The sequence below is a fragment of the Apteryx rowi genome, unplaced genomic scaffold (assembly GCF_003343035.1).
Source record: "Apteryx rowi isolate R43461 unplaced genomic scaffold, aptRow1 scaffold_17, whole genome shotgun sequence".
Lineage (NCBI taxonomy): Eukaryota > Metazoa > Chordata > Aves > Apterygiformes > Apterygidae > Apteryx > Apteryx rowi.
The window spans coordinates 2,930,350-2,957,593 of record NW_020447974.1 but is presented as its reverse complement, the minus strand read 5'-3'; the positions used below and the strand labels follow the sequence as shown (position 1 = coordinate 2,957,593).

Here is a 27,244-nt window from a genome sequence, read left to right as displayed (position 1 = left end):
GCGCTGGCCGCCGCCCTCTACCTGCTCTTCATGACCGGCGAGCTCGTGGGTGAGTCGCGGCTCCGCGGCGCGGGGGCCCTCGGTGCCCCGCCCGGGCGCCGGGCCCGAGCACGGAGCTGGCGGCAGCCGCCTGCCGTGCGGCGGGGTCGGCGGCGAGTTCGGAGCGAGAAGGAGCAAAGGCCGCGCGTTTGCTGCGCGAGGAGAGCGAGGGGAGTCGGTCAGCTCTATCTGCCTGAACCGGAGCAGTCCCCCCAAGTGGCTTACAGTACATACACACGCACGTATTTATATGTATGTTTATATTTATATATATATAAAAATATACATGTTTATATACACACTTTTTAATATAATTTTTTTCCTGCTTTGTAACTTTGTAAGCTGTTTTTCACGAGGGGAAAGTGGCATGGTGTCATGTAGACATAAGTAGAAGAAAATGGATAATTTCATCCCTGGTATTTTTTAATTACTGCCAAAAAATATTGCTGTGTTTGCAACAAGAGAAGCAGGGAACACGGGAAGCATAGTTTTTAAGGGTGATGCTTACTATAGTAACAGAACTCTAGTATTTGGGGGATATACCGTCCAGTATGATAGGGTGTGATATGGTGTGATATGGTATGGTGGTGTTTACATCCTCACTCATCAGATACAGCAATACACTGTTTTTTTACAGCTGAAAAGACAAACTCTGAAGCTATAAGTAATAACAATCCAGTAAAGAAACCACTCTTTTGACAACTCGCTGATTTCCTGCTGTGCTCTGTGCTAGCACATGCTCCATACAGACATTAATCAAACCACTTGGTATTCTTAAGTGTTGTAATAGGAAGCTTTAAAATACCTATTATTTTAATTTACTTAGATCATATGATTTAATTAAATTCTTTACAGTTTTTGTTTGTTAGTACTTGAAAGAAGTTTGTTGGGTTTTTAGCTGGAAATTTGTTCCTATGTAAGGATTCAGTTATTGGTTGGAAGAATAAATCTGGTGCTCAGGTTCAGCTTTTATTACTCCCTTATAAAGGCATGCTATCACTAGCTATCCAGGCTCAAGAGAATCTGTACATATGTATAAAACAAGACTGTACTTCATTTAATAGGCCAGAGTGGCATAGGCTTGAAATAAAATCCAAAGTTAAAAGCCCCTTGGATGGGTAGATGAGCTATTAGAAGTTATGCCTTCCCCATTATCTAATCGTTTGTATGAAGTGTAGCATTTGTCTTATAATCACTGTTCACTTATCAATTCATTATTGTCCTGTTACCATCTGTCTTCTGGATATGTCCATGCCATGTAGTGTGTCCGCTTGGTGTTACTCACCCTCCTGAAGAATGTGTAAACTCTGTCATCCTCTTTCCCCAGGTTTAAAGTAGTGGGGACTGTTACATAGTGCCAGTATGTCACTGTATCCATCATTAGACATTCAGTTAGGTGGAGGCAGGTCTTGCTAGCAACTATGCCAATTAATTGCTTTTAAATTGTTTTCATTTTATCATACACATCTATATCAGAGATTTTTTTGGCCATAATTCACTAGAGAAAAAGAAATCAAGTCACAAAATTTTTTCTGGAAGTAAAGAACAGGTGCCTTGCGTAAAGTAACACGTGGAACAGGGGATTTGCCTCCTCTTTCTCACCCATCCAAACTTAGGTCAGTGACAACTGAAGATCTGATGACTGCTCTTGTCCTAGGGCAGTTATGAATTGTATCTTTAAGACAGAAACTTCTATAGTATGGGTAATGGCCAAAACCACGATTTGAATATAAATAATACAATTTGTCCCACATACATGCAAAAAAGTCCTTAGGTCTGTCTTCAGAGAGAGACCAGAAGATTGATTTTATCTGCACCACAGTTTTATTTGGGGCCTTTTTTCAGGAACATGGGGTAATGGATAATAGTGTTTTTGCCCTTCCAGATCTTCCTTTCAGTGTGTGGTTGGTTAGTCATTAACAAAGCTTCCACAATAAGTTATCTAATCATGGATAAGGCACTTGGCTTCCAGCCTGTTGCAGAGATCCGTTTGACTGCCTCAGTTGGCCTTCCTCCGGCTCTGTTTTTTTCTGGCTGAGATTTTGGTTCAGCATGAGCTCAGGTAAATTTGATAATGAATGTAGCATCTTATCTCAAGTGTAGAGATCCTTTATCATAAGGATGCTTTTATTCGACTGTATTCATATCAGAGTCCTGATATATGCTGAATTTAATCCATCTGAAGGGCCACTTACTGAACAGTATTCCTGAGCTCCTCACAGCTTGATGCTGAAGTCACTGAGACTGTATCTGTTCAGGGGCTTCTGACTTGATTCACCCTACTGTACACCCCTCTGTAGCTAATACAGGGACGGCACTGGAAATAATAGGTGTTGAGAGTAAAAATATTCCCTCATCAGTGTTGCATCACCATTGCTTCTCACTTAAAGCCAGAACTTCTGCAAGCTCAGGTCAGGGTGATTTGTCTGTACAAAGCATTTTTACTATCATATGGACCCTCAGTCATCAGGTCTGCGTCTGCTGTTACCAGCCCTGTTTCATTATTTGGGCACTGAGGCATAAAGCACTAAGGCACAGACCCATAAAATATCTGTTCATCCCATTTCCACAGGAAATAAATAGGAATTAGCTCTCTAAATACTTTTGTGGATCTTGACCTGAATGACTTGTCGTAGGACAGGCAATCAGCAGCAGAACAAGCAATTAAAGAGGGAGCCCTCAAGTTGTGGATCAGTGCCCTACCTGCTTAATTTGTTCCACTCCAGCCCTGTATTGTGTTTGGTCCCATTGGTTTCAAATTTTGGAACATTTTGAATAAACCTATAGCTCAGATATTTGGGAAACTTTATGTTTGGTCATGTAGGACATTTTAGCTGACTTCTGTGATTCTTGACAGATTTGAGTTTCTGAGGAAAAGGCAGAAGACCCTGTCAGACAATTAAATTCTTCAGTAAAAAAACTTTCTGCTATCTGTTACTGATGTCAAGGTGAAGGAAATTTTGCTTCAATAGCCAAGCTTTGTGAAATCTTGATTGACATATTTTTTCCAAAGTACAGCCGAGCTCATTAACCCAGCCCACTCCAGTGTTTGTTGTTAAATTTGATGAACAGTCAGTGTAAAAGTCAGATAAGATAACACCTTACACTGTTATGTGAATGTGAGAACATTTTGCATCAAGAAATGAAAAACATGCTGCATATCCTGATTAGCTTTTCTGACGGGGGTTTTGATGTGTTCAGATATGTTTAGAGATTCCTAATTGATCATCCAGGAGGAGGACTGCTGTCCTTTAGGGGTCAATGGAAATGGTGGCGAGCCATCAGGCCTTCTATTTGTAAGGGCTGTAGATGTCTTTTTTTTTTTCAAGCTGCCAATCAAGTGTAAACAGTCCTTAGACAGTTTCTTCTAAGCAAGGAAGCAAGCAACCAATACATTTGGAAACTGAGAACCTTCACTTTTGGAATTTCATAAATCTTAAGTGTTGTTTTCTTAAGCCTCATATTGCATTAAAATTAGCTACAGTATTTGAATTCCCTCTTTATATTTGGATGTTAAAAGATATTTAAAAGAGAAACTAGCTGAAATGAAATTGATTCATCTTGGACTGAAGCGATTCAAAATGTAATACATGTGGGTTAACAAGCATTCTTTAAATGACCATACACTTAAACTACTGAACTGAATGTCCTTAGATATGAATTATTTCTTCTGTGTTGACTATAAAACAGACTGAATTTCCCATTTCTAAGTCATCTTTTTTGAAATTATGCAAGAATACAAATTAATTCAGAAAGGAAAGGTATAATTCGTTTTACTCAAAAAGCTGCTGAATTGCTAAAGCTTAAACTTTAGCTCATTATCTTTGAGCTGTGATGGCCTTTGGAAAATTTCAGCCTCAGAGGAATTGGAGTAGAAAGTTATGAACGACTAAAGAAAGTGAACGGGGGCAGGGAGCTAGGTTGGAGTAAGGTGCTCTGTCTTCAATAGTTAGGGGCAGTAGAAGCAACCACTACAGTGTCCAGCCGTGCTCTTCGTATGTGGGTGGGGAGGAGAGCGTAGCTCTAGCTGCAGGTGTGCGTATACCAACAGCCACGCACAAGCACACACACACACACACACACATACGCACACAGACACGCACATACACACTCTATGACTGGTCTTGAGAGCAATCAGCCACTTGTGAATTTCCCTTTTCTGTTTCCTCATGGTTTACCTCTGATTTTTCAGTAAGACATTTTTAATGGTATACCTCTAGCCCGAGATGTTAGTTGGAGCCTCAAGCCTGCCACATGGCACGCCAGCTGCATGCTCTGCTCAGCAGAACCTACAGGTTCAATGACAATCTCAAGGTGAAAAGAGAAACCAAATCATTGAGGAACTGACACTAAAGATGTAATCTTTCCTGAGAAAATGGGCTTACCTTCATGCATATGGAAGACAACACAGCCTGTCCTTGATTCCCCATTTGGATAAGGAATGCTTAAGAGAGAGGCACATTGTTGAGATCTCTCTCGCCCATCAAATAGTAACATTGACAATTGAATCAGAATGAAGATTTTAACCTTTAATCTGAGCTTGTTTGTCTGTATGCAGCTCCTAATTATGAGAAAAAATATGGTAATAAATAACAAAGAAAGAAGCCGTGCAAGTGAAAGTTACTGTCTCCAGTATATAGTGGCAGAAGTTATACACCCCTGCCAGGACAGGGAATGATGAAACTTAAAAGATAATGTAGTAAAAATAAAAGAGAGGGCAGGGTGAATTTCTTTGCTTTTGAGTCATTGGATCTCTGTCCCTGTTTTGTAATGTCAAAAGATTTAACAGCCATAGTTTAATGCAAGGATCGGCTGATTAAACACACGCACTGTACAGAGAAAAGATATTAAACTATTTTGGGTCTGATCTTGCAAACCTTATGAAGCAAGTAGTCTCACTGGGAATTACAGGACTGAATCCTTTCTCTGTTTTCTAACAAAGGGCACACGTCACTGCATTTGTAACTACAGTAGGTTTAAATTATAGCATGGCATGTTGATTGTAAGGGGAAAAAGTATCTGTTCAGTGTTTGTAAGAACTACTCTCATGTGCTTAATGCAGTGTTTTGAAAATAAGTAACTGTAAACTGTGCCAAGAGTATACTCTCCAGAATCATTAATATCACATCCTGACTTTTCCAACTTTGTTTTCAGGTGGATATGTTGCTAACAGTCTAGCAATTATGACAGATGCACTTCATATGTTAACTGACCTTAGTGGAATTATTTTGACCCTGCTTGCTCTCTGGCTGTCTGCAAAGTCTCCCACAAAGAGGTTCACCTTTGGATTTCATCGCTTAGGTATGTAGATACCAGCTTTTACTATTAACACAGTATTTTAAGCAACAACTACAAAGAACATCAAATGCTACAGAAAAAAATACTAGAAGGAAAGTAGTAACAAATCTAAAAATAGCTTTATGTTTAGGACCCTGACTCTGATGTCCTTTCGCTTCTTTGGCCATTGTGGTTGGGAGAGATCCACTATATACCAGAGCTCAAATGTGGGCTTGTCTCTGTCTAACCTTGTCTGAGCTCTAGGAAGTATGGTTAAAATTAAAGGTGACTAGTCACGGTGGAGTATCTGGCCTGGCCTCTCCGCAAGTTTTGGTCATAGCTCCTTTTGATAGAGAAGATCATACTGGTGACTTTCTGGTCATCAGACCTTTTCTTTTCTTTTTAAACCTCAGTCAAAAGTGAAGTTTGATGGCAAGGTTTGACTCACTGTGAGCAGGATTAGCCTCTCAATCTCTGTGGAACTAGGATTTACCAAATTCACAGTTAAATTCTGAATGTTCGATTTTCCTTCTTAAAGAGGAAGGCTTTCTGATTTTTGGGATATGCAGCCAGGCTTCACAACCCATCCATAGTTACTGGGGTGGTTGCAGCAGGTCAGGCCACTGTGCAGCTTTGTACTTTGGAACTGAGGTCTGTTGAGCAAAACAGGGGTACGTTCAGTGGTCACTCACTGCTCTACCGCTGTTACTGCTTCTGTGACAGTTACCACTGAGAAGTCTGTCGCGGCAGGAGTGGTACGTGTCAGTCCAGAACACTTTGTCGCCAGTGGGTCTGATTTATGAAATCCCATTGATTTCAGTGGAATTCTGGCACTGGAAAAAGGTTCTATGCAACATCACTAATGACATCTTAATCCAGGGCTAAAAAGTTCTGTGGAGTGTAGTATCATAGCATAGCTCTGCCCTGCAAGAAATCTCCTAAGTTAGTATCTGTTGCACTCCCAGAAGCACACAGACAGCAGAGGTCAAAATGTCCCATGGTATGTGATACACTAAGTTACTTTACTTTGTCTGTAAAACAAGTATAAACAGAATTATGAGTTAAACCTTGGAAGGGTATTTTCAGGATTCATTACTTCACATTTGCAAATATAAGACGATAAAGGATGCTTTCATGTAGCTGATAATTGTATCAGGTATTAATAATAATTCATAATATACAGTAGCAGATCTTGACTTGTAGATATTTTCCCAAGAGCTTCAACTGTCACGCTTCATGAAATAGATCCATTTTTAGTATCACAGCTTGCTACCTTTGCTCTGTATGTTCTATAGCATATATTTTTCAAAGAATTTCAAAGTCTTGTGTAGTCAGTATTTGCAATTCTTACTTTGGCTGCTAGAACAGCAATAGAATTCAACACTTCCATCACTCCTAGTCATATGTCATCAGTTAGTCACTGACTCATGAATGCATAACTCTGTACACTAGCAAAGATCTTGGAGGCTTTAGCAGAAATGGATTAACAATGCCAGCATTTCCCATTACAAACTTTTCTTTCAAGAAGTTTTAATTTTGTGGTAGGAGTTCCCCTTAATACTGAAACCTGACCTTGGAAGTATGCCTCTGGCATTTGCTCATATTCTCCACAAGGATGTTTGGTAGCATTTAGACATAGTAAGTCACCTTAGCCTTATTTAAAAATAATTTTAGAGTATTTTATATGTCTTTATAACCTTTTTAAAACCAATTAGTATGTAGAATGAACATGCCATGGCCTAAATTAAAACAGGAAGCTTGAGCAATTAATCTTAAGAAAAATATGACATACTTGTATTTAACCATCAAAATCTTATTCAATTATGGAAATTGTCACTGCCTTTTCAATTAATTATTCAAGGACTCCATAGCACTTTGCAAACATGAATCCCTGATGATTCCTGTCACCCCACTTTCTGTATAATTCTCCCATTTTACTGCCAAAAAAAATACTGGCCAGACTGATCCAGTGGTGGCCTGTGGGCTAAATCTAGCCCATAGGACTAGTCCATATGGCCCATCATCTTCTCCAAGGTGAGGAGAGCTCCTCACCCCTGCAGCAGTTACTGCTTTCTTTCTGCTGCCCAGTGACAGTACGTGGTCAAACACTGGGACAGGTTGCCCAGAGAGGTTGTGGAGTCTCCATTCTTAGAAATACTCCAAACCCAAATGGACACGTTTGTGAGCAATGTGCTCTAGTTGACGCTGTTTTGAGCAGGGGCGTTGGACTAGACAGTCTCCGGTGGTACCTTCCCCATTCTGTGGGATTCTGCGTGAGCAGCGGTGCCATGCTCTGTGCTGGGGGAAGAGGGCTAGAGCCCTACCTTGCATGAGACCCCCAAAACCTAGATTGAGGCTTTGCAAGTACTGAAGATGGGCTGGTTCAGAATGGCTACATATAGTTTTCTAAAGCCACATTTGTGAGATTTATTTGCCTGACGGAACATTGTGGCCTGAGGGCCCAGTTTCACACATCGATGAATGCTGGCAACGGAACAAAGCTGCTTCTATGTTATATCTTTGCTGTAGCACGTTTTCCCGAATGTTCTATACTGTAAGAAGCTTGTCAGCAAATAGTTTGAGCTCGACAATAGCTTAAATTTCATGAGAGATATATTAAAACATGACAGAATGTTAAAAATTGGGTACAGATTGAGCATCTGTCACAGAAAAACTTGGAACATTTGCTCAAAGCTGGGAATATGTACAAGAACTATCTCATGGCTGACCTGCTTTGCATTAAATTTTAAGATAACCTATACATATAGTAAGCATGAAAACTTTATAATGAACAATGTTTCTAGTGCTTATTGCCACTTTTGTTTGCAGAACCATTAATTTTCAAACTGGTTTCCATAACCATGTGCATGGTAAAAAAAAAAAGACAACAGACCTGTTGGTTATCTAGTCAAATTTAGAAGAAAATTAGCACTACTTTCATCTATTTCAATTCTCTTTGAATACATAATGTGTACAGTCCATCTTTGGTTATACTCCATTTTCAGTGGTGAAAAGGAAGCTGACAGATTCAGAAATGGGTTAGAAAAGTGAAGATGAAATAATGGAAATTGCAGTCTTGTTTGAAAAGGGCTATATTGTTGAAGCCAAAAATAGTTCTGTTTCACCAAGTGGAGATATCTCCTTTTCAGCAAGATACGGAGCAGATTTAACCGCAGATATAGAACCTGGCATCTTTCCATTCCTGCAGAGACAATGTTAGTAATGACAGACCCAGTCAGTCCAGTGCATAGCTAATTTCAAAAGAAGTGAAAGATCTCAGCACAAATCTACAATGCCAACACGACAATGACTTTGTGAAAGGTACTGCAAGGAAAATAGTGTTTTTCACTACAGAAAACATGGTTTTAGATTAAAAAATTACAATATATTATTTCTCTGGTACTAATGTGCTATGGTTTCACAAATAAAAAAAAAAAAGAATGCTAGAAAAACTTCTAACGAGTGTGTTTAAGGTTGTTGTCCTGAATAATCTGCTTGCTTTATAAAGAATGCTACTGCTTGCATGGATGATTCCAGGATTTTCATATTGCTCTGAAATCATCTGAGATTGTGACAGTTGCTTTTCAGAGCCTTGTTCCTGCCTGGCAATGCTGGTACTCATCCAGGCATTGACACGCTACCAAACAACTGAATGTGTTGGCGTGAGTTTCTCTTCCCATAATGATGTTAAAAATGCAGCCTACGGATCAAGTGATTTTGGTGATATTAAAATGCTTATTATAGCTGCATGTTCTTTTCTATCTATAGTATTCAATAAATAAAAAGAAGACAATGCTTTTCTGGAAATAACACCTTCTGCAATAATCAAAGCTATACTATACAGTGGCAGATTCAGAACAGAGGGAGAACTGAGGCAATTCTCAGATCAACAGTCTTTGCCAAGAGACAAATTTTGCTCTTGCTGTGGAATAAATCAGGGCAACGTGTGGAACAAGGAAGAACAACAGTTATAATTCAAAGAAAAATTAATTTCATCTCTAATCTTTGAATTCGCACAGGGAGGCTAAGATCCCAGTGATCTAACTGACAAGTGACACTAATGAGCATTACAAATAATGATTAGAAATTACTCAGTCACGGCTGCAGATTTGCATGCAATACAGTGGAGCTAGCATTAAGGTCTTCCCAGTGCTTCTCGTTGCAAGACCCGTATTAACTTGCTTATAACTGAAATAGTCTTTTAACTGTTTGGGCCAGAGTTTTCCCTGTCAGGTGTCATGGCTTCACCTGATTTTTCTTTCTCGTTTTTAAAATTTCAACTGCAACAGGTCAATCATTTCAGAATATGAAGCTAGATGGAAAGATATGATTTTGTTAAAAATAATCTAGTGGCCTATTCAAGAAGCTCTGATACCTATATGCTTTACAGCAGCCCATAGAGACAAATTTTCTGTCCACCTCACAAATTCAGTTTAAGGAAGACAACTTTTATCTGTGTTGTAAAACCACCTCACACACAGAATGTGAGCAGTTCAGCAGAACAGGAATTCTCCACAAAATAACTGCCAAACCCTCATCCTCTCTTCAGGAGGAAGATACGTTAGTGCCTGTGAAGCACACTCATATTGGAAACAGCCACTCTGCAGCATGGGGATGTGGGAAGAGCCTTCCTCTTTGCATCTGTCTGGTGACTGCAAATTTTCTCCAGAAGTCTGTTCATACTGAAAAAAAAAAAAAAAAAAGAACTTAACGTGTTAATCCTTCAGCATGGGACAGAGCAGGTTAATCATGGGGTTTAGATGGGGAAGAATTGTCCCCCTCAAAACAGCTCTGGAGAACATCATTGGGTTTCTTTCTTGTCTGTAAAACTGCCCTGTGTGAAGCCCATCTACTCGCACAGACTGTAGGGTGAGTAATTTTGTGTGAAGTGGAAATCCCTGAAGCCTGGAGAACTGTGCCTGTCACTGATTTATGTGCTAGACCACTTTGGTGATCTTCACAATGTCCCGAGGCCTGATGACTCTGCGCTGCTCACGTTCTGTGTTAGCGGGTCACAGTTTCACACGTACTTGCCAGTGTAAAATGACGCCATAACCATACACAGCGCCCCTACCTTGGCTCTGGATCCTCCTTCCTGCCCCTCTGCTGCTGCGTGCTTTACGCTATCACCAGCACGAGTGAACCCTAAAGGAGAATAATTTGTTTTTGCAGGATTTTAAGATATCAGCTTTGATTATAGCATATTGGTTCTGTGAGCCAGTTCCAGGGGCACTGTGCTGGCACAGGTAGGTGTGCAGAGTAGGAACAAGCAGCAAGGAAAAGGGGGATGATATTTCTTTCAGTAGCAGTGCCAGCTTAAAGCGTTTTTCAAAATACAGCCCCGTTTAGCTCACATCAGAACAGCAGGAGCCTTAGGGCAAGTTATAACCACTTCTCACAGATACAAAAGGCAGCTGAAGGTGCAGGACAGTGAGGTATCAGGAGTTTTTATTCACTTTCTAATTTTCTTTTTATTTAGATGTACATGCCCTTTTGAAAGCCCTGCTGATCAGATAAAATTACGAAACCAAAAAGCCCAATCTTAACAATATTCTTTATGAAAAAAATGAAGATTTGGTAACCATCAGATAACATTAAAACAGCATATTAGAGCAATACAGAGACTTGTATTAAGCAATGATTCATAGCTGAAATGGACAATAAATAATGTGTATATACACATCAAGAGTCTGAGTATTAATACTAATATGTGATGAGTTTGTACCGTTCAGTGCATTAATCTTTTTATAACTTTTTCTCCATTCTAAACAGTAAGGAATATGTAAAAATCATCTCTATATCCCACTTAATATTGTGGACATTCGAAATGAAACTTTCTCTGGTTTGTGGGTGATGTTTCAGATGCCCTATCTTCCTTTCCCCTGGACAGGACTTCGTGACTTTGTGACTTCTCTGGCAGAAGTTCCAGGGAGTCTGATGAAGTTACAGTCGTTGTCTGTGCAGAAATTTTAATCAGGGAAAACATCACATGAAGGATAAACTGACAGGAAAGTGTGGAGGAGTTGATTAGCATGAACTAATCCTATTTTCTAAATCTGAATTACTGCACAACTTATTAGTGTTATAATAAGCATAAAATAGTATTAAAATAATTAAGATTCTGTCCACATTATAAATATTTTTTTAATAGGAAATAGGTCTGAGACTCGCTTTTGTAATGTTGTTTCCTTTTCTGTTTGCAGAAGTATTATCAGCCATCATTAGTGTATTGCTGGTGTATATACTTATGGCATTCCTCTTGTATGAAGCTGTTCAAAGAACTATCCATATGGACTATGAAATAAATGGCGATATCATGCTGATTACAGCAGCTGTGGGTGTTGCAGTTAACTTAATGTAAGATCTCTCTTTCTCTCCATTAATACTCATATACTGTGCTAATTTATTTGTGACTTGTAACTTCCTCATTGGATGGCATTTTTTTGGACCTCTTCATTCTCATAAAATAAGGGAAATTACATTGAACATTGTATTTTCTCCATTCTTTTGATAAAAAAAAAAAAACACCTAAAACCTGCTTCTTGGAGTGTTTTTCTTCTTTCATTTTCAGAATGGGTTTTTTGCTGAATCAGTCTGGCCACCTACACTCCCACTCCCATTCGCACCCTCACTCCCACGTTCTTCAGTCGAACTCTCCTAACACAGCCCACGGCAGCAGCCATGGACACAGCAGCCTTGCGGTGAGAGCAGCATTTGTACATGCCCTGGGGGACTTGGTACAAAGTATTGGTGTTCTTGTAGCTGCATACATCATACGCTTCAAGGTAAGGAATGGCTAGGCTTTGAGGGAGGGTGGAATTTTTTATTTCAACTCCAATGATTGAATTAAAAAGGGACTTGTAAGTTATAAAGATTTCTATAGTATTTTGTGACCTTCTGTTATAAGCTTTATAATTCACTCAAGATAAGTGAAGACTATATCTCTATTATGCATTTTGTAACTATTCAAACAAAAATTCATAGGAGAGAAAAGTAAGTGCATTTTTTGAGCCACATCTTTATAAAGGAACTTATTTTCATACTTCCTTTAACACTTTGGAATTTCCCTTGCAGCCAGAATACAAGATTGCTGATCCTATATGTACTTATATATTCTCCATACTGGTGGTTTTGACAACAGTCCGAATTCTGTGCGACACAGGAGTCATTATTCTGGAAGGTAAGATCTGTGTACAATCTGCAGTACTACATGTCAAACACCCGTGAGAAATGATGCTTTTTTGACATGATGATCACCATCTCTAAAATGTGGGTTGTGTCTGGAGAGTTTGTTTATCCCACTGCTGCTACAGTCTTTGGGTTCTTGACAGCTGATCTAAGTTGCAGCAGTCTTTAGACTTGACCTTTGCCAGAATGGCACAAATCCTAGCTCTGCTCCCAGGTAGCTCAGAATCCAGACAGGGTAAAAGTGAAGAGTACAGAACTTTCTCATGATGCTGCAATGGACATCAGCTGGACTAAGTGAACCGTTGCCCAGGCTCAATTCTACATTTTCGCTTTGACTTATATGTAAAGTGAATGTGAATGCATGTAAAAGGCGGCAGCAAATCTAGGCCAAATGGCTGGAAAGGTGGTTCATGCCTGTCCTGCTTTCCCCTTTCCAGCAACTCCTGCTGTATCACTTCTGTAGCTTCTCCTGTAGTAACAGCAGTAGAAGCACAAGTCAAGAATGGTGTAAAAGGGGAGGTGGGGAGAGCGCTGAACATAAGCTGAATAATCTTACCCCTTGTGGAGATTTAGTCAGAGAGAAAAATGCCGGCAACATTCTTTGCATTATTATAACTAGCAAGCCCACTATTACTGCTTAATCTAGTACTTTTAGCTAATGAAAGTGTTAGGGATGGGGGCAAATCCTAGTTTTTATCTGCACCTTCCTAGCTGTCTCATGTGACAGTTATTATTGATTTCTGCTATCCAGGACCTCAGAATCTTCAATGGCAAGTGCTTTTCTTGTCATTTAGGAAAAACAACAACAGCAACAAACGGAAGTTCACTCAGAAGACAAATATGGTGAAATGTGCTTAAGAAATCTCAGTTAGTTCCAAGGCAGCAACTGAAATTCAGCCAAAGAAAACAGATACGACAAACTAATGGTGTATCAAATTCCAGATGTTTGAGTTGTAGCTGTTTGCATAGGCATCCTGATTGTCAAAAAATGTCTGAATTAATGGTGTCATTACAAGTGATGATAGGTAGTTTTCATGCATGCTGGGGAACTTTACCAACTCAATTTCAGAAACTCCAGAAGATAGACATGTATTTATATTGGAGACTGCTGCTAAAAATCAGAGACTTTGGAGTTATGTTAGCTTTCAGTATTAATTTTAACAAAGTTTCACCATTACACTAGGAATGTTAAACTTACATGATTATCAAATACAAGCAGTGAGATTCTAGTTTCTAATACAGATTTAAAACCCAGCATGGCAGACTAGCCAACAGCATGATGCAAGACGTTAGAATTTAAGTCCATGCTTCCTAGGAAAAAGAATGCTGTAGAAATAATACCAGGCAGTTAGCTAGTTACTTAGCAGCTAAATAATTTTCTATTAGTCTTTACTAGCAGGGAAGTTTTGCATTTAATATGAGACAATCCTAGGCACTGAACTTTCAAAAGAGATGGTACTGGAACAAACAGATCATTTAAATCACAGTAAAGCACCAGGTCTAGAGAAAGAGTCATACAGGAATTCTGAAGAAATTTGAGAAGCAAGTGGTTGAACGCCTCCCTATATATATATATAAACAAAACCATAAAGCTGGTAGATAAGCTATGGTAGCAACAAAACTATCCAGAGTACACAGAAACTTGAGTTTCTCCAATGTGTTTGTACTGCTTTTTGAGCTAGTGTTGATCATCTCAAATTTTGATTCTGCTCTTAGTACAACAAAAGGGTAGAGAAGGGAAGCTATAGAGTTGCTGTAGCTGCTGAAGATACAACAGCCAGAGGGCTTTACAAATCATTGACTTGTAAAGATGCAGCTCTATAAGACAAAGTCATATGCATTGACCACTGCAGATGGATTACTACCATCATTTGAAGATGGTACCAGTTACCTGAAAAGAGAAGTGTCATGAGACAGCAAGAGACAGACCATAGCATTTTCAGATTCTGACCTTAGTTTTAGATGATCCCACATAATGGAGTGTGCATTCTTTGAAGGAAATCCCCATGGGAAGCAGATGTGGGGTGAGAAGAAATTGGCTGTGCATTGGACCATCAGATACTGTTTAGCTTTTAGAATAAAGAATTTTTTAAGATAGTCTTTCAAAATAAACATTTTAATTTTAAATGATTTTTAATAGTATTTTTAAAATAAATTTTTCCTTTGGAAAAATACTATTTCAGCTTGTTCAAGCATTCTAAAAAATACTATTTTGGTATATCTGATTTGAAGCTTAGAAAATATTTATTTCCAGGAAATTTTTCAACAATTTGGCTTTCAATTCTGATTCAGAGCTGAAACTGATTTAGAAGTAGCAAATCTTCCTCGTGTATATTTTTGACAAGTTCTAATAACAGAGTGAAGAGCTTCTTAGGATCAAAAAAAATATTATATGAATAATATTTGTAGTTGCATTAGCTAGTCTAAACATTTAAAAGTGATGATTGTTCATGCTTCAGGTCATTAGTCAACAACTAATTCTTGACATTCGGAAGAAATGTTATTTAGGCATTTTGATACCTAATTATACTTTCCTTTGAAGAGTCTGGTCTAAGCAGTTACTAGTAGTGAGGAGTTGCACTGAAGTTGTGTCTATAGAAGTACATTGAGCCGCACGATCTGACATTGACCACTGCCAGTGACGGGATTCTGAACTGGACAAATAGATTTCTGAGACAACAGTGCAATTCCTGTATGACTCCTGTATCCATCCATTTATTCAATATGCCAATTTGCATATTCTTCTCTATTGATAACTTGGAAATTACTAGTCACTTCAAATTCAACACAAACTATAAACTCTCTTGACTTTTTGAGATGTGCCATGACATCTTATTTTGAAGGCCAGTGAGCATTTGCAGAAAACAGAATTAATTTTACCTCTTATTTGGTATCACAGGAGTTCCAAGGCATTTGAATGTGGATCGTATTAAGGAAGACTTGATGAAAATTGAAGATGTTTATTCTATAGAGGATTTAAATATCTGGTCTCTCACTGCAGGAAAAACAACTGCCATAGTCCACTTGCAATTAGGTAAGATGCTGTATAACATAATTCCAGATTAAGTCCAAGTATAGGAAAAAAACCTCTGATTTTCTCTTCATATTATCACTAAGTAAATCCAGGAAGCATCATTCTGCGAAAAAAATCTAACTTTGCTTTTGTGCAGCAAGGCTTAGAACCCATCAGTTGAGAAGGACAAAGTTTAAGTGGAAATTGTGCAAGGAGAAAATGCATTCATACTGAAACATCCAGTACGGATTCTTTGGATGGAAAAAAAGTACTTCTCCTTAGAAATTCCTTATGTTGTTTAGGGAAAGATAGGGTGAAGTTCTGAACTACTATGTGGAACAATCTGAAAATTAATATTGTGTTTTGTCAAAACCTGTGCTGTTTTAGACGTCTCATGCAGTGCATGAAGTTTGATTGTTTTTGATCTACCAGATCCACAGTTTTATCAAGATACAATTCTAATGATAGGATATAGGCCTAAAGGTGTAAAATAATATGTGTAGTACATATGGACCATAGTACAATATTAAACTAATAAATACCATCAGTGTGAACAAAGATTATTTCAGTTGGTAAGACTGCATGATAAATACGAGAACAGCTGGATTGTCAAGTTTCTTGGGGAATGAATTGTATTAATTATTTTCTTGATTTTCCAGTTCCTGGTAGTTCATCTAAATGGGAGGAAGTTCAGTCCAAGGCCAGACAACTGCTGCTGAACACATTTGGGATGTATAAATGCTCTGTCCAGCTTCAGAGTTACAAACAGGAAATGAGCAAAACCTGTGCAAGTTGTCAGAGTTCCAGTGCCTAATTTCATATGTTTTGGGAACTGCTGCCTTATTCTTTATCTTGTAGTCAAAGACTGAGAGCAATAAATGCAAAACGAAAATGATCAAATAGAATCCTTAATGTGTGGATTTGTATCATGTAACATGCAGCAGGGAGAACTGGTGCTGCAAAAAGTGCAGTAGTTGCCCTACAGAACATGTATTTCACTCTCTCCCTTGTACTGGTTTATTCAATTTATTATGATTTTGAGACAAAGTTGTTTGAAGATTATTGTTTACAGACTGCAACATGGCTCTGCAGATACCTCACAAATTACAGATCAATGTTGTCCTTTGATAACTGTGTACCACAAAGTACCTGCACTCCAAATGGAGCATCAAGTGTTCAGTATTTCAATTAAAATCTCTAATGCTGATCATGCCAGGGTTCCATAATATGTCATGATCCCTGAATTCATTATACAGTATTTTTGCAATAGTCATTTTCATACAGTATCTTAAACTTTGATGCATACAGTGATATTCAAATTCTTTTATAAAATTGTCTCTTCAGAAACATTGCAAAACACAGAATTTATTGTACCCAGACCAGAAACTTAGCTTTAATCTGGGCATTCAGAGATCCAGACAGGCCGATCCTTGCCCAGGCTTCTGGTGTTTAACTAGAGACCCAAAACTGGACCCAAAGTGTTTTAAGTGATCAGTTATCTTTAATGTATTTTAGAATAGGCTTTATACCTTAGAAACAGGTATTTATTTTACAAAGTTTTGAGTTGTAAGATGACTTTATTATTAATGTTCTTGAATGTCTAAAACAACATTTGATTCGCATTAAAAGGCCAGTTAATTAGCATGCATTCTAATTAATAAATGTGCTGTAATTGAACATTTTCCATGATTGCTTTGCATTGTTAAAAGAAAACTGAATGAAAGTATGCTTGATAGGGAGATACTCTCAAATATAATCTGTAGACATGTAAAATACATAGATCTTCTAGCAGGAAAGTAGGGAGCAGAAATTTTAGATATACACTATTTCCTCAGTCTTGAATCTCTGACCTTTTCATTTCATCTTTGCTTCAAGCACAGTAGTGGAGATATCCTGACAGGAGTGCCACTGAAACAGCAGTACCTCACCACTTAGCTTTATGAATAAAACAAAACCCAAGCAAGCTCAGTAACCTATTTCATTCCATTTCTACCAGTCAAGGAATCCATGATCCTTTCTTCTGTGTTGGACAACAATATTGTGACCACCCTACGGGGTAACATTCTCTTGGGCCTTTTCTTACATTGGTAGAGGGAAGAGGCAATCTGAACAGACTGTTTCCTTATCTTGACAGCTCAGAGTCCACAAAACTGAACTGCTTAGCCTCATGGTGGAATCCCTGTACTTCAAATGTATATGGAACGATAAAATCTCTTATCTGCCTCTTACTTGCCTGTGATTATAGCCACTAAGCTGTAATACCTCCAAGCTCAGATTTATGCCTGTTTCTGGAGTCATTTGCATAGGACAAGCCAAGGGCAACAAGAATATGACCTGAAAAGTTCAAAAGACAGACAGAATTTGGTTTCTTACCTTTTGTTTATTCTGTGCTTTAATCTCTATGCAGAACTTCCACTGACATCAAAAGTAGTTCTGTATGTGGATCAGAAAGGAAAAATTCTGCCCTATAATGGATGCTGCAATACTCAGCTGTGAATACTTAAGCTATCGTCTGTTTTGAAACTTGCTAGGGTTTCATATATTCATCAGGCTGATTTATATCTGCCATTAGTGGGAACAAACTTGGCTTGTTTTCTTTCCTTTTTTGGATGTATGGATCGCATCACAAATTTTCAGAGGTGAAAACTGACAGCACAGTATTAATTTGGACAAAGCACACCTAACACTGGATTATGTTTGTATTGGTTCTGGCAAGAAATGGGAACACTTTAGTACAGCATGGGAGTACATTCAGCTCAGAGGCAAAGTAGCAGTATACCTGGAAAGTTAATTCTTCAATACAAATAGTATCACTAATTAAGCCATATCACAGTTTATGAAAAAAGTGCATCCCATCCTTATGAACTTCCTGAAAAAACAACAGGTATTTTGCACATACTGATATTCAAATAGGATTTAAATAAATTGGGGTTTACAGTCAATGTAATTAGAAGTTGAAGTATGGTAGACTTGTATTGTATTTGGAGTTTTTTTATTGTAATGATTTACTATACATTTGTTTAATTGAAGAAAAAAAGCAGAAATGTGTTGCTTTATTGTGGTTTTTATTAAATCAATTATTAAACTTCACATTACTGTCTTATATTTATTTGTATTGCTGTCTCTTGTCTTTTTCTTTGAGTCTCACAGCAGCTGTTTTTTGAAGTGTTCTTTCTGCGAACCCTCAAGCTTACCTTGGTTTGGAGACACTATATTTAGAATGAATCATGTCTCACTCTTCAGGCAGGACAATTCAAGTCTCGTTATTTCCCATGCAATAACTACACTTTAAAAAGTACAAACTGACATAAAGTAAAATATGGAGAAGGAGCAGCCATAAAGCAACTGGCAAAACATTCTTTAAACCCTATATTCACCCTTTGTGGGGGGGCTTGTGATCAAGCCCTATAGACAAACTGGAAGGAGTTCAGAGAAAAGCCACAGAAGATGAGAACCTATGATAAAAGGATCAATGTGTGTATCTCAGGGAGATTCTGAAATGTACAGTCCCTGTTTTAAGGTCTAATAAACTCAAATGGAAATTTAGAGCTGTGTGGCCTACTTCTAATCCTTTTTAAAGTCTTTGTAAATTAGTTGGGGCAAAGGTCTGGCACTTCTATGTTTCATGTAAGAATCCAGTATTCTTCTGAATCTGGTATTAACATCAAAAAGAAGAGGAATACAATATGCACATTATAATTTATAACACTCCCAATGATAGAATAAATAAGCACAACAGAAGTATAAAAATATCCAAGCAGAAATGATTAGTACACTTACTTCTATGGAATAGAAAAATCATCAGAAAGTAGCACTGATTTGCAAATAGACTACCTGGAATATACGATCTAATACACACTAAAAGTACTCTGGAAGTGTAAAGGGCCTATAAAAGAACACAAGTTATTTTTATAGACACCACAAGGTCATTTTCAAAAGCAGATTAGAAGAAAGGGGCCTTAGTATAAATAAGAATCAGGTGCATCTTTCCAAGCAGCTCTCCAGCACATCTAGGTTATTTCTTGTGGCTATCACAAGACAATTTACACACTCTTGCATCACTTTTTTCTTCCTGCAAAACCCTTCTCCTTGAAATAAAATACATTTGCGTAACATGATTTTTCTCTCTAACAAAACACACGTAAGATTTGAGTGGGGGTGTCCAAAACTAGTGTCACTGCTTTCCAGAGCCACGCTCGGGTGGTATTGCTTTTTGTACAGCTCCCATCTGTGGGAATTCTGCCTTCCCTAACAATCTACGCTGGGAAGAAGCTTCCCTATCTTCATCTGTGATTGTCACCCTTCCTTTTCTGAAGCATAGATACAGCTTTGATGACAGCCTACTCACATGAGTCAATAAAGCATTTTCATGTAGAGCAAACTGCAAACCCTAGCATCCCACTCTTATATTCTGAAGTGTTCTTATCCTAAGAAGAAAATTAACAGAAATCTATTTTATTTTTGGACTAACGCTATCCTTGCTTAATGCTGAAATATTTTTTAAATTGCACTGACATGTAATCCTTCCTATACCAGAAGCTTTATCATTTAAAATGTCATACCTGAACTAGGTCTTCAATTATTTTACTACTGTACATATCTACTGTCTCTTGCAGAATCACTCCTGCTTTGGAAAATGACTAAGAAAAAAAGTAGGCTGGCGTTTAGAAGTAGCTTTCAGACATGTCAAACAATCTAACGAGTAGCAAGTTCTTTGTTCAGGTATTTTGGCAGAGACTCAGGCAGAAGCTGCACTGATGCTACTTGGGTTGCACTGCTTATGTTGAAAATAGTTTCCTTGAGTAGGGCTGTAAAGTATTATTTCTCTCTATAGATGCTAAATGAATGTCATAAATGAATATGGGTCATTGGGTAATTAGACTTGATATGTACTGCAGCAGCTTCCCAGACTCCAAGGAGCTGGTCCATAGCCAGAGAAGCAGCTGCCTTGGGATCTCAAGGGGGCAGGCACAATCCACTGTAAATACTCAGCTCATTTCCCTCTACCTGCCTGAAAGGGAGCTGCCAAGATCTTTTTCCTTGCTGGTAGCTCCAAGCAGGTTCCAGGTGACAGCACACCTGGCTCAAAAATTGTGTTTCATCTGGGTTTTGCGCTATGCCATGGCTCTCTACTTCTCTCACTTTGCTTTCTTGTAGTACTGTCTGCCTTCTCCACAGCTTCACCAATGACACCCAGCTTGCAACCTGTGCACCTGCTGCTTACACAGTCACGCTGAGCTTCTCTTGCAGTGCTGCATGTGAAATACCCCCAGGCGCTTTGCACGGCCACCCTTCTCCTGTCCTATTCAAATACATGCTCCCCAAAGCACATTTCCTCTTCGACCTCTGTTAAGAAAATTCTGGGCATCAAGTTGCAAAGTCACCAGAAGGACCTCATCTGAGAGCCTGTGCATTCTCCTTCTGCCTTCAAACAAACTTCCGTTTTGTCTCCCCATTCTACATCCACTTCCTAGTTTCCCTCCATCCTCCCCCCTATTTAATTATAACAACTGGTCCTTTAAATTCAGATAGAATTTTTGAAAAAATACCATAAGGAAGCATTTTCATAGTTAAGACGACTCTACGTGTTCGAATCTAGTACATAATTACTCTTTCTTTTCACAGATTTCATGTGTTCCTTTTTCAAAGCCCACCGTAGGAACAAGTCTGACACAAAATTAAATGGACACATATTTCTCCTTCTGAAAGTAAAGCCTCAAGACCTTTCTTGAGTTTACCAGAAGGTGGTGCACTAGTCCTAGCTTTAATAAGAAGAGTTGCATCCTGAGTATAACTCTTGAGAATTACGTTCTTCTATGTCAAGGGAATAAATTTTGTCTCAAAGTTAAAAAATGTCTTAAAAGTAACTAAAACAAGTTGGTTTTTTTTTAAGGGTAACACACAGGATTTAATTTTATCATGGATGTAATAAGGAACAGAGCAAACCTAGCACTGATTTGCTATTTTTTAGGATTTAAGATCCTTCTTAAATATATACAAAAACATATCCATGTAAGACAAAGATGAAATGTCTCCCTCAAGTTCTAATTATGCAATAAAAAATTCTATGGGCAGAAATCAATTGTGTCTATGGGTAACCGAAATGCAATTAAAAAGTATATTCATTAATGTAAACAGCATCACTCATTGTGCAAACCATTAGATCCTGTGAAAATAAGAATTGTTTCTTTGTGGTGTTGTATCCATGTTTCCAGAACATTATATGCTTACATTTGAACCATCCTCACCTGTCTTGCTTTTTGTAAAGGATGTGATAATATTTTGAATAAAAAAAGACATATTTAGGGAAGACATTTTGCTTCAATATATGCAGATAAAAGGACAAATATAGAACACCACTGGATTTATGCTGCAGTTGCTAGTAAATGTTGTCTTTTGATCTGGTTGAGCAGACTTCATCTAGGGAAAATACAGATGACAGTGGCTGAACAGCTCAGAACCACAACTTCCTTCCAGTAAAGTCTTCTTTCATTTCTTCAAGCTATTAAGCAATCCTGTATTTTCTAAGCTTTTGCAGAAAACACACACCTTCATTAGGAAACCGAAGTTGCTCAACCAGCTGCAAAGCTTGGTTGCTTAGTGCTTTGACGTTTGCTTTAAATATAACCTAGATGGAACAAATTATGATGGTTGTCAGGTCACCTAGTTGCCTGGGGCAAAGGTCACATTGTATCATAGAAAATTTAAAAGACAATAACTCTTTGCATATCAAAAGTTAAAGGCTAATTTACGTTAAGCTGTAAATGAAGATTTGTTCTAGCTGTGCTCACTTGTGGACAGCCACGCAGGCGACCATGCTACATTTGATACATTAACCGTCTTTGTAAAGCAGCAACGAAACCAGAACATCATTCTTCCTCCTTCAGTATTATTGCAGTTGATGTTTTGCTGGGGGAAGGCTAGAGGACAGAGGTTGTCCTTAATTTTGATCTAGCTGATGTCAGAGATAGAAAGCAGCCGCCCAAGGCACACAGAAAAGGAGTAACTAGCAAAATCAAATCTAACTTTTAGTAGGCCAAACGAACCAACTGCTATGGCTGAGTGAGGTTGTTCATTCTGCAGCGATCAATTTTTTAAGAGTTCATACCGTGTTGATGACACAAGGTGCATTTGTGTGCAAAAGAGGGTGTTGGGAAGAAAACAGATAAAGCCAGGCCACATGGGTATTCCAGGTAGCAACTGAAAAACATGAGACTCCCCTACATGAGCATGCAGGCAGCTATGGAGCGTAGCAACACTCCTGACCAAATCACGCTGGTCACAAAGGAAGTCAATGCCCATTTTGCTTAGAGATTGCAGCACTGGTTGATCTATTATGCAGTCCAGCGAGGATGTCTGGTGACTGGTTCATAACCATTTTTCACTTAAGTAAGGTATGTCTTCCCCACCTATCCCATACCGCACACATCATTACTGATGCTAATAAAGAAAAAAGAACTGGAGTGGTGCCCCGACCACCTTCTTTGTTGGGTTGCTATACCTCCTGTTATCTGTTCGGTGAAGCAGAAAAAAAAATCCAATAGGTAAAGAAGTTCAGAAGTTTAGCTTCTGATTTTTATAACCCTGATTACAAACTACTTCAACGCATGCTCATCTTCAGCTACAGTAATAATGCTGTGCTTTCGTATTCCTTATTGAAGAAGGTATATTATGTCATTGGGACTGTGAAACAGACAACTGTGAAGATTTAAAAAAAACAGGTAGGAAGGTCAAACACTTTGGTTCTTTATTGAGTGAATCCACTAACGACTTGGGCAAGAATTTTGCCAAATTAAAGCACTGTCCCACAGAGGTGTGTATATCTTTGTGCTTCATGCATATCAAGGAACCATCACTCTTATCAGATAGCTCAAACAGGAGCTTCCAAATCTCGCCCTGTCTTCCATATTATGGAAGTTTCTTCTTTGAGCCAATGAACATACAGACACTTGAGCAGAGACATGACCACTTCTTAAATGTTCCGATTTCTCTTAGGAGAAAGGCAGAATCTTTTTTAGCATATATGATACACGTGCACCGTATGGCTAAGAGTTTGGCAGTGAGGCAATGAACAGAACTGCAAGTCATCACAGTTCAGATTTTGCTCTGTATTTCTGCATCTGTGACTAAGGCAGACACTGCAGTCTTTCAGCCAAATTCTGTCTTCTGACCATAACACGTTTCATGCAAAGCACTTCACAAGTGGAAAAATAAACATAATAAAAGCAGCATAATACTAATGTATTTTTTCCCAGATATATAGCTAAGACCCCACTCAACTCTTACCTAAATACTCTAAATGTCTACAAAACTACCCCAAATGACTACAAAAGGACAGTCTTTTTTTTATATAATTCAGGTTTGACTAAGTTATAAGAAAAGTCATAGAGCAGCAGAGAGATGCATCATTAAACAAAACATTCTTAACAGCTTGAATACAAAACCAGCTTTCCCTTTGTTTTGATGTAGCGAATCAGTGATTTATTGCAAGTACATGACTTTTTGTTTTTCTTTGGCAAACTGATAAGATTTTCCTGTTACTAACAGAACTTAAAATTAATCTGGCTTTTCTGCACTTACTTCCTTGTTCGTGCAGCAGCACCAGCAGCATCAAGTCTGGCAAAGAATGGTGGGTTTTAGTCACCTACCTACTGCAAATATATTTGCTTGAATTAAAAAAATGACATACAAAAACAATCAAAAATGAGAAAGCCTTGCTAAAAAGGAAAGTTTAAAAACATTCATTTACACTGAGTAAAGTTTTTTAAACTTGTGTGGCTTTCTACCCTCTCAGCTAATCTGGCTGTATCTAACGATACCCCTATTTGTTCTCTACACATCACACAACGTAATAATCTCTGTTCAAATAAGCCATATCTGGTAATGTATCATATTGATCCTACATTCATTTCGCAACCAAAAATCCACATATTCTAAAACACTAAAATAGAGAGGAATACAAAACCCTCCAGCTTTTCACAAATGTTCTGCTGTTAACACTCCAGTGGGATAAAGGTGGGAATTTTTTGCTTTCACTTCAAAACATACACCAATCTTTTCAGGGGATGACATTTACTTTTGTAAAGCACTCGAGCCCACAGTCACTAGCAGTCTGCCCCTGGTGTGCATGTGGAGACTGATTTCACACGAAATACCATATGAAAGAGTAAAATGAAAGAAACTGGCTTGAACACCAAAGTGTTCTCAAGAACCGATGTAACTGTAAAGTGGGATGATGGGCAGCTCTGCCTTGCGACTGCATCATTTAACATACGCTCCTCCTTCAGGTTTTGCCAGCTGGATTGCCACAGACCTCTTGCCCTCAGAGTTTATTTTTGGTGCTGTATCCTATTGACTTTTCCTCCCGAATCAGAAGATCCTCAGTTTGCAGCCGTCTGGTGTCAACAGCATCTGTGCAGAACTCCCTTTCACTCAGTGAGCAACTCTGCTTAAAAAAACCCTTAAGTACTGTGATAAAGCCCCAAATTGAAGAGCTATCACCTACCACCCCTGCTCCAACAACCCTTGGGGTAAGAAGTCAGGATAGTCAGCAGGAGTCTGGCTGAGTGAGGGCTGCTAGGTTTCTACCTACAGACATAATGTTTTCCAATTTACTCAAAAATAAAAGAAAAAGAAAATATACAAGGGAAAAAGCTGTTTCACAGCTGTTGCTTGGGCTGCCACTATCAGGGTTCACAAGACTACAGGAATCCAGATGATTCACAGTGTTCAGAACTAAAATGTTGCTATCCCAAACTCTGGACCACTTCAAGTTTGCAGTTACGGAACATGAACAAGTTATTTTGCCATTTATCATCAGGAAACAAGCCAGATCAATCAAATTTCACTAAGAAAACAGCTCTTATTTAAACCAAAAGACATTTTGATAGAAGTGGGTAAGGAACAGGCAGTCTCCCATAATATTATTAGCAGACGTGGCCTTTAGTTATCTTCAGTTGCATAATCAAGAAATAGCTTTCAAGGGAATGAAATTTAACAATATTATTGTGTTTACAGTTTTAAAGAAAAACTGCAACTGTTTTTATGTTAAAATCTACTGAAAGAGAAAGCATGCTTTTAGGTACAACCCGAATTCCCATTTCATTTTTTTTCAATTTTGAAAGACAACTTTTACTTACTGTTAATTATGCATACACAGAAAGTCTACAGACTTTACAGACTATGCACCCTTACTGTTATCAGTGAGAATCTTTTTTTTTTTTAAATCATTGCTACGGTGGGTTTCTTATAATACTGTGAACATAAATAAATCACAACAGAACAGGGGAGAAGAAGGAACACAAGCATTACAAGCGGGGCCTTTTTGGCTAATTTCTGACTTTAAACCACCAATTATAATCTGATCTAATAATTTTGCATGTATAACTTTCCACAATATTGTGCAGGTATACCACTAAGTAGCAGTGACAGCAGAAATAAAATTAGGCCCACATAACTTTAATGGATCTGATGGACCTGTTTGAGTGGGTGAGGCAGCAAGACGTGGAGGTGTGGCAAGAACAAACCATGCGGCGGGAGTTTCAGTAGCAAGTAAGGAAGAGGGTGGGAAAGAAGGAAGGAGTTTTAGTAGAAAACAGGGAAGAGGGTGTGAAAGACACAAAGTGAATAATGTAAGAATCTAGTATAGTCTATATCAAATGCCTGAAGAGACTGGTTTTGTACTGCTTGATAACTGATAAAACTAGAAGCAAATATTTTAGCTGAATTTTAACAGACCAGCACAGGCACTTCCGAAACTCTATAGAAACGAGGTCAGGAAGACTGATCTTCTACTAGCTTTATCTTAAAAATTTTGCGTTACGAAGTATAACTTATTTATAGGCAGCGTTTCCTAGGGAAGGTTACCTGCATACTCAAATCTTGGCCAAGGGTATCCGAGGAGAGGCGCAGGCCTGCGAAACCGGCGCGGCGCCGCAGCCCGTGGGGATGCGCAGCGCCGCAGGGACCCCGCGGACACGCAGCCCCCCGGCAGCACCTCGCGGCTCCCCGGGGCGGCCGCGCAGCCCGGCCTGCTCCGGAGGGGCCACAGGACCCCCACGCGCACGCCGGGACATGCAGCTGACCTAGCGTGTAGCCAACACAAACACATCCTGAAAAGTTCACCGTGAATGAGGAAGTGTCCGACGTGCACCTTAAACCTGACGGCCATGCCCATGCCCATGTCCTGGCACAGCTGCGTGACTCATTGGGCCAAACCCTGAAAGTCTTAACTAAAAAAACAAACACAAAAAAACAGAAAAGTTCTGTGCATTGCTGATACATGACTTTTCTGGTGAATTAATTTTCTAGATTTGCAACATCAGCTAGTATGTGGCCTGTATGCTAAAGTCTGGATAAATTATTTCTGCGAGATACCACTTGCTCATACAGCTTCATACCCACTAAAAGCCTGCCTTCCCCCGATACCCGAATTACGGTTTCCTTGATCAGCCCCACGGACAAGCCCTTCGCCCCCCGCGCAGCCGGCAGCTCCCCCGCGGCGCAGCAGCGCCCTCCCGCCTGGAAACGGGGCATCTCTGCAGAACCGGGGCGGGGGGGCTCTGTTCGCACCCGCGTCCTCCCGAGACGGGCCTTCTCCCCCGCAGCTGCGACCAGCGCCGCTGAGGGCCGGGCCCACGGGGCCGGGGGGAGCCCGGCTCGCCATTACGTGCCGGGCGCGGGCGGCTCGGCGCCCCCGGGCAGCACCCGCGCCTGCCCCGGGCTCCC

The 27,244-nt window shown here is 39.2% G+C and overlaps 1 protein-coding gene across 4 annotated transcripts; it reads left to right on the top strand.

The window, feature by feature from the left end:
* Window positions 1–6: 6 nt before the first annotated feature.
* SLC30A4 (solute carrier family 30 member 4) lies at window positions 7–16,412 on the top strand. 4 transcript variants are annotated; one of them, XM_026060668.1, is made up of 8 exons: window positions 7–49; window positions 5,194–5,340; window positions 9,866–9,964; window positions 11,520–11,673; window positions 11,888–12,101; window positions 12,391–12,496; window positions 15,404–15,538; window positions 16,177–16,412. In XM_026060668.1, the coding sequence occupies exons 1-8, from the start codon at window positions 31–33 to the stop codon at window positions 16,329–16,331; spliced, it is 1,029 nt and encodes a 342-aa protein (XP_025916453.1). In that variant the 5' UTR covers window positions 7–30; the 3' UTR covers window positions 16,332–16,412. The 4 variants fall into 4 exon arrangements, with proteins under 4 accessions (XP_025916453.1, XP_025916456.1, XP_025916455.1 ...); XM_026060670.1 differs by lacking the exon at window positions 7–49 and adding an exon at window positions 122–291; XM_026060669.1 differs by lacking the exon at window positions 7–49 and adding an exon at window positions 356–2,101.
* Window positions 16,413–27,244: the final 10,832 nt, after the last annotated feature.

What these genes read in the sequence shown, in the direction of transcription:
- SLC30A4 (XM_026060668.1), top strand. An exon ending in TTCCTCTTTGCATCTGTCTG is followed by an intron (nt 9,965 to 11,519) that starts GTGACTGCAAAT and finishes TTCTGTTTGCAG; the next exon opens with AAGTATTATCAGCCATCATT. An exon ending in CATAGTCCACTTGCAATTAG is followed by an intron (nt 15,539 to 16,176) that starts GTAAGATGCTGT and finishes TTGATTTTCCAG; the next exon opens with TTCCTGGTAGTTCATCTAAA.